At 36.1% G+C, this 8248-nt stretch overlaps 2 protein-coding genes across 2 annotated transcripts; both read right to left on the reverse strand.

Annotated features, from left to right (window-relative positions):
* Nucleotides 1-3502: 3502 nt before the first annotated feature.
* Nucleotides 3503-4450, reverse strand: LOC148215573 (olfactory receptor 14A16-like). The gene has a single exon (XM_088142978.1). It carries the CDS (start codon nucleotides 4442-4444, stop codon nucleotides 3503-3505), a length of 942 nt encoding a protein of 313 aa, XP_087999104.1. The 5' UTR covers nucleotides 4445-4450.
* A 2151-nt stretch (nucleotides 4451-6601) lies between these two features.
* Nucleotides 6602-7552, reverse strand: LOC148215574 (olfactory receptor 14A16-like). Its single transcript, XM_088142979.1, has one exon. It carries the CDS (start codon nucleotides 7538-7540, stop codon nucleotides 6602-6604), a length of 939 nt encoding a protein of 312 aa, XP_087999105.1. The 5' UTR covers nucleotides 7541-7552.
* Nucleotides 7553-8248: the final 696 nt, after the last annotated feature.

Genomic DNA, 8248 nt, shown 5'->3' on the forward strand with positions numbered 1-8248 from the left:
TTTGCTATGTGGAGCTAGTAGAGTTAGAAATAGTGTCATCACTGTTTTCCATTATACTTCTGGGAGTCAGTCCTTGGAGAAGATCCCAGATTGCATGAGGATGTCCAGGTCCTAAGTTGCTAGACAGCAACACTGTGGTCTATATTTTCTGCAAATCTTTTCAACCTCATGTTATGACATTGACTTTTAATCCTAGATTTGCTAGTGTAGAAATTGAAGACTATGTTTATGGTACACCATAACAATTGAAGTTTTATTTCACCTCTGGGAGACTTATTTACTTGAAAGATGGGCCAAAATAGCTATATGGAAGCTATGATTGCATGTCATATTATAATGCAGCATCACCTCCTTGTTTTTCTGAAGAGGTAAAGACAATAGAACAATTGGGTCAACTTCTAAAATACAAGTAGGAAAAAATGTATTAAAGACAACAGAGAACCTACCATTTATCTCAATGATGGGACCTAAGATATCTTTTTAGACTATTGATTACATTCAAAAGGTATTTATAAAGGTAAGACGCCTGTTTAATGTAATTTTATGTATGTACGATCCTGGCCAAAGAACCATGACACACTCTTTTTGATCAGTTCACCAAATACCCATGTCTAAATGGACTCCATCCTTTCATGTCAGAATTTTAGGTAGATAGGTTATAATCTGTTCTAGTTTATTTCCAGATATTTTCAGTTTCTTGAATGTGAGACCAAGCTTCTTAAAGAATCAGTTTAAAATCGTCTTTATCTGAAGAATAATTCCACATATTCTTCTGCTGACCATGCAGCAACTTGCATTTGAAAATGGGGTCATTTTATTTATTTATTGGTCCAAGGAGGACTATGTGGTCTTTATATATGAATTTCAACTTATGTATACTGAACATATTACTAAGGATCCTGAAGCTTCAGCCATCTTCTAGATTGGTTAGATTTCAGTTATAATAAAGATTTTTGGGAACCAAGGAATCATGCATACCTACTCCTTTAGCTATTTTAATCAGCATTCAGACCAGTTCCAGAATCAAAACATCAGAAAATAAGCAGTGGTAGCATAACCCTGTTAGCTCTTCCGGACTTCAATACTTTTAATGTCGTTTATCACTCATAAGCAACCTTGTTCTCTGCAGATTGTTTTTTTATTACTGTGGCAAAGTCCCTTGTAGACAGAGAGGTGGGGAACTGACTTGTGAGTAAAAACAAACACTGAACTCTCCAAAGATGTAGAAAACCTGCTGTAGTTTATTCTCCCCAGACCCTTAAGCATTCAGGGTCAGGGGCTGAAAATAAAAACTGACTCTTCAGAGGGTTAGCAGTCCAAACCAAGAACTCAGAAGTAATTTCATCAATATTAACAACAAAGGAAGAAAAGGGGCCAGACTGCAGCAGTTTGACACTTGTTACCCTCCTTTTGCACCAACGGACTTAATGGGTGTGCCAATCTCACCTAAAGGCAATTCCTTGCTTAAACATTTTCTGGCCCCTTCCTTTCTTCTAAGTAAAGCTTTCCAGTATCCAGAACAGCACTATTCTGTGCCTGAAAAAACAGCTGGATCCCAACCATACAGCATAGGAGGGTGGGAGACCCTGTTTATGCAGGCCTTGATCAGGGTAATTCTTGCAGGTGCTTCCTCCACAGGCTCCTGCTTTCTTCTCCAAACCTCACACCTGCCCTTTAAGCTTAGCCAGCCCTGAGTCTGCAGGCACTTATAGACAGCAGCTGTGGCTTACTTATGAGGAGGCTGGGGTTTTTTTTCCCCTTCAACACAATTAGAGTTCCTGAAATTGCTTAGACTGGCTAGGGTTGAAGTTTGAAGTTGAAGTCTAAATCATGCTGGGCTAGAAACCAGAAGATTTTGAGTTCTAGTCCTGCCTTAGGCACAAAGCAGCTGAGTGACTTTGGGACATTCATTCTTTCTCACCCCTGAGGAAAAGGAAAAGGCAACTCCTTCCAAAAATATTGCCTAGAAAACTACAGGGACTATTCCAGGCAGTTGCCAAGAGTCAACACTGACTCAAAGGAAAGAAAGAAAGAAACAAACAAACAAATAAATATTTTTTAAAAATCTCCCTGTAATCCAACTTCTCTAATTGTAAGAGGGAGTTTCTACAGTACATCTATGGTAAAACACTGGTTCATTCTAGGGAAAGGTGCACATCCTTTTCAAGACTGACAACAATACCAAGGTTCAGGTGTTATGTATTTGGTTTGGTGGGAACAGGAGAGCAGTTTCCAAAATCTGCCAAGAAAACTTCAAGGATTTGTCCAGGCAATCACCAGAAGCCAGAACTGACCTGAAGGCACACCCACCCACAAAAACCCACTAAGAAACATGAACCAGAATTACTGTGCTTGAGCAGAGTTGGGGTTGTTCTTAGCATGATTTTCTTGTAGCTTGACAGAGGCAAGGACAAACTGCAGTTACCACCAAGGGCATTAGTTCTGGGAGACTAAAGTATGGGTGGAAAAACATTAACACTGGGAACTGGTGCTTTCACTCCTTGCTCTGTGGCACAGCCCAGCCTATCTCCTCCTCTTCATACTTCTGACCTCCAGTAGACCACTGCAATAGAGAGTTCCATTGTCCAGTAATTCCACAGAGAAGGAAAAGGAAAAGGAAAAGGAAAAGGAAAAGGAAAAGGAAAAGGAAAGGAAAGGAAAGGAAAGGAAAGGAAAGGAAAGGAAAGGAAAGGAAAGGAAAGGAAAGGAAAGGAAAGGTACCCTCACATCCACTGTCTAGTACCTTGTTGAGGACTCCACTTGTAAACAAATACTTCATGTTGATAAATGGCAATATTAGTAAGGTCTTTTTTTCTAAATCTGGGCTATTCAAAAGACACAAAAATGAGTATTCAAAATGGCACACTAAATTGTATAATTGTGATGGGGTATTGCTCAAGTGTGCTCCAGAGAGCTTCTCTTTGTGAGGAGTCCTTCAGCTTCTCACATATGCTTCTTTTATATACAGTGTATCAATGAAGTCTACAGAATGTCTTAGTTTAGACATAAACTAAGCACCCTTCAAAGAACCTGGATATAGATTACCTTTCCTGTGAGAAATGAAAGCTAATGGGAAAAGAAAGTCAGTTTATGAACATGAAAAGCTACTTGAATGAACATATGACTTTTCAAATTGTCCTCCAACTGCCACAATCTAAACCCTTCCCTCTTTTTAAAAATATTTTATTTGCTTTAAAACATAAAAATGCTAACTCCCCAAAGAAAAATAAAAGTAAAAATCACATGAAGCAGCAGCTCACTTTTTAATCTTGATCACATAGATTAATATTGGTCAATCTTTCCATTATGATAATAGACACTTAATTCATATGCACGGAGCAAACACATACCATTAATCCAGCTTTGCAAATCCAGGATGATATTTCCAAGCACTTGGATGACCCACTTAAAGAGTTATTGCTTTGGTGTGGAGAATTATGTGGGCAGAGTTGTATGCTATCTGAATAATATTTGTAAATAAATAAACACAGCAACAAAACAACTACATAGATAAAACGTATACTTTTATTTTTTTAAGCATTCTCCACATACCCTTTTGGATGTCCTTGTTCCTAAAGCTATAAATGAGGGGATTCAGTAATGGTGGCAAAACTGTGTAGAGAAGAGCAGAGAGCAAGTCCAAAGTAGGGGAGGAAAGACTTTGGGGCCTCATATATGCAAACATGCCAGAGCTCAAAAATAAAGAATAAACCATCAGGTGGGGAGTACATGTTGAGAAGGCTTTATATCTGCCTTGAACTGAAGGAATTTTTAGCACAGCAGAGAAGATGTAGCCATAGGAAACAAAAATGAACCCACTACAAAATGAGTCTACAATAATCCCTACAACCAAAATCAGAATTTGAATGATTCTTGTATCAGTACAGGAAATCTTTTGTAGCTGAGGGACATCACAGAAAAATTGCTCAATTATGTGTAATTTGCAGAAATTTAACCTGAAAGTGAGAGTGGTGTGTAGCAGAGCATGGATCAAAGTACTTATCCAGGAAGCGGCTGCCATTTGTAAACAGGCATCCCAGTTCATCATTAGCGTGTATTGCAAAGGATGGCAGATGGACACGTAACGATCATAAGCCATGATGGTGAGCAAGGCAAGCTCAGAACATGCAAAGGTGAAGACTGAGAAGACTTGAGCAGCACATCCAACAAAGGAGATCATTTTGTTGTTTGTCAAAGAAGTGGCCATGGCTTTAGGAATCGTAGTTGAGATGAAGCAAACATCAGAGAATGACAAATTGGCCAAAAAGAAATACATGGGAGCATGAAGGTGATGATTTAGGATCACAGCAACTACAAGAAGGAGATTTCCAATTAAGGCTAGTAAGTAAATGGCAAGAAACACCACAAAATACAGAATTTGCATATCATGATCATTGGAAAATCCCATCAGAAGGAATTCTGTCACAGTGGATTGGTTCACCATTTAGTTTCTTTGACACCTTCTGGACAGAAAAAAAGATTATTATAGGCTAAAAATAGTGGAAATAAATATGGGTACAGTATTATATACAATAATAGTGATATATGCATACTATTAAATCACATTGTTTGACATATTTCCAGTGTCATGGTTACCCATTCTTAAAAGGCAAAAGGGCACCTCAAACTTTTAAAACTTGTACACAATGCTTCCCCCCCCCCTTCTATTTGATATATGACAAGGTATGTCAAATCCGCCTTTGTCAGAATTGATTACATTGACAAAAAGAGACATTTTACAGAAGGAGGCCATTGTAATGGAAAAAACCAAAGAAATGGTAGCTATGGAAAACTTCAATATGTTATGGCTGGTTTGTAAGAAGTATTTTTGCTAGTGATGAATGTACTAATTCTATACATTAAAAGGTACATATATTTCTCTTTCTTTTTCTCCTTTCCATTTTCCCAGGTAAATGAATAATGTAGGTTTTTATGATATTTTTATTTTTTAAAAAGCTGCTAACAGAATAGAAAATGAATACATATGTCTTTTAGGGAGTAATATTTTTCTTTAGGTATTTTCAGTTTCTTTAAAATAATTAAGGAACTAAATAATGATTTAATTAAACATAATAATACAGGAAACTACTGATAAAACCAATAAACTATGCTTCTACTACAAGAAGAGGAAACACACCTACATTTGGGGGGGAAGAGGGAGATTAACTTTATTATTCTACAGATTTCTATTAAAAGTAAAGCTTTCTTAAATTAATTGGATGTAGGATTGCCATCCTGGGCTACAGGACACAAACATGTTTATAGTGTATTACTGCACAGTCCTTCTGGGTTTTCCATACATGTCTGTGTGAACTACATTCCCTGAAATCAGTGGAGCCCACAGCTACTGTATGTAAGTGGGCATCCAATGGCAGCATAAAGAAGTTAATGAGTTAATAGGTCCATATAAGCTTTGTGTCAAATTAAACAAATATTTGATATTATAATCAGATCATTATTATGTATTTACTGAGTCAATTTTGTAAAAAAATAATAATTGTAAACTACTTTTGAATCCTTAGAGCTCTTTTCTAGTATCATGACATTGTGATGTAGCTGTCATATTTTTCTTAATAATCCTTTTTTCCCCTGTTTATTCCTCTTAGCATCAGAAATAATGAATCATGCTTGAAAACAAACACATACACTTCAACTCATACACACACACACACACACACACACAGAGAAAGTTGAAAAAGGGATTTTTAAAGCATTATACATGCTTTATACAGGTCTTCCTGTAAGAAATTATACAGGTCTTCCTGTAAGAAACGTTACACAATTATTTGATAGCTAAAATCCTCAGCACATAGGAATTGCGGTCTTTACTTAAGTGTTCTACTTATCACTATTTTGGTTGCAGTCCTGAAATAGGCTTGAAGAGTGATAAGAAATATACCTGTGCTTTTCCACCATTTTATAGATTCTAACTGTCTGCTAAGAAGAACTGAAAGAAAGAACAATTATGTCACCCTTGTTTTCTACTGTGCTTCAAGGACTCACTCCCTGGAGATTGATCATAATTCTCATGCTGAAGTGAAAGTCTAAGTTAGAGAACAAGAAAAGGACTGATTGTTACATGTTTTCTTTTTTAGAAAAGTAGAAAAAATTACATGTTTTCTCTTTAGAAAAAGATCTATAAGAATAATTAAAATTGCCATCCATGTTTCCTTCTTCTGTCCCAAGTATACAGGGGGAAAAAAAGGAATGCAGTTCTCTTCCAAGCATCATCCTACAGAAACAAACATTATATTATATTATATTATATTATATTATATTATATTATATTATATTATATTATATTATATTATATTATATTATATTATATTATATTATATTATATTTTAATGTAATAATTAAAGTTAGGAGCAAGGAACCCAATCCAATTCATGGGTGCTAGCCATTGTACATAGATATGTCCTAAATAACTTCCTCTTCCACTCCTTTACATCTAAATACCTGCAGCATTCAATCCAAAAGACTGGGAGATTGTGCTATAGATTAGAATATAATAATGAAGAAAGATGCATGTGAGGAGGACAACTAACAGTTTAAGATCCTTAAACAGAATATTATATTTGTGAGACTGAAGATGATTCAATCAGATTAGGCAATTCTTTTTCATTTGTGATGTTAATTTCCACACAGCTGTTTGAATGTCCTTGTTTCGGAGGCTATAAATGATGGGATTCAGAACGGGAGGCAAAACTGTATACGAAACAGCAGAGAGTAAGTCTAGAGTAGGAAAGGAAAGAGACTTTGGCCTCATGTATGAAAAGAAAGCTGAAGAGATGAATAAAGAAAAAACTGTCAAATGTGGACTGCAGGTGGAGAAGGCTTTGTATCTTCCTTCAGCTGACGGAATCTTCAGCACAGCAGCGATGATGTAGCCATAAGAAGCGAAAATGGATCCAATACAAAATGAAGGCACGATGAATCCAAATACCCAGATCAGAATTTGGTTAACTTTTGTATCTGTGCAGGAAATCTTTAGTAACTGAGGAATATTACAGAAAAACTGCCCAATTGTGTTTGGCCCACAGAAATTTAATTGGAAAGTCATGATCGTTTGTAGAGATGCGTAAAGCAGGGAGCTGACCCAGGAAGTAACTGCCATTTGATTGCAGGTATCCCAGTTCAGGATAAAACTATATTGTAGGGGATGACAGATGGCTACATACCGGTCATAAGCCATGAGGGTAAGCAAGGAGAGTTCAGAAAATAGACTAGTAATTACTAAGAAAACCTGAGCAACACACCCAGGAAAAGTAATTATTTTGTTGTCTGTCAGAGAAACTGCCATTGATTTGGGGACAGTGGTTGTGATGTAACAAATATCAGTCATGGATAGGTTGCTCAGAAAGAAATACATGGGGGTGTGAAGGTGGTGGTTTAGGATCACAACAAAAAGTATGAGTAAATTGCCAGTTAAGGCCACTAAGTAAGTGAATAGAAACATGACAAAATGTAGGAGTTGTACATCGTGGTCATCAGAAAATCCCATCAGAAGAAACTCCATCACAGTAGATTGGTTGGCCATTCCAGCTCTTTCCATTATTCTGTACAAAAACAGATTATGATTGGAATCAGAGGAGGAAAGAAATGCAATTACTCATATCAATTTATTGCCAGAACATAGTTAAACAGCGTTACCAAAATGTTTTATCTCAAAAGTTAAATGGACACAATGAGTCAAATAGGGAGGAAACATGCTTATTCATTTCCTATATATGGGCACTTTTTTATTATAATTCAAGATTCAGTAATACAGAATTTTGCAGAAATCCTCAGTTTGTCCCTAAGAATTCTGGAGAAAATAAAATTCATTCCACCATATCAGGAGGTAGAGGAAAGGTAGGGAAACAAATATCTCTATACAAGATTTAAAATGATCCACTCTTCAAATTATGTTAAAGTATTTTTAAAAGTATTCTTTGACATGGCTTTGCCTATCCCCAAAAGTGAAAGAGTTCTACTGTATGTATGTATGTATGTACGCATGGATAGATGGCTGATTATAGTTATTAATGGAAGAAAAGATGACAAAAGGCAGAATTGTCAAATCATATTAATTAGAACATCCCATCAAGAAGGACTGTATCATGGGGAATAGGTTGCTTATTATGTATCTTTGAATCACGGTGGACAAAAGGTAACTATTATAGACTTTAAAACATAATTACTGAAGGGAATATATAGAAAGCAGTATTATAGCTATGTATACTTTTTTAATATCTATTTTGTACTT

Source organism: Python bivittatus, unplaced genomic scaffold, assembly GCF_059951505.1.
Source record: "Python bivittatus isolate LINGU-HERP-01145 unplaced genomic scaffold, Pbiv_v1 ctg000470_np1212, whole genome shotgun sequence".
Classification (NCBI taxonomy): Eukaryota; Metazoa; Chordata; class Lepidosauria; order Squamata; family Pythonidae; genus Python; species Python bivittatus.

Bases quoted from the DNA above. Each gene is read 5' to 3' on its own strand.
- LOC148215573 (XM_088142978.1), bottom strand. From the start codon at position 4,444: ATGGTGAACCAATCCACTGTGACAGAATTCCTTCTGATGGGATTTTCC.
- LOC148215574 (XM_088142979.1), bottom strand. From the start codon at position 7,540: ATGGCCAACCAATCTACTGTGATGGAGTTTCTTCTGATGGGATTTTCT.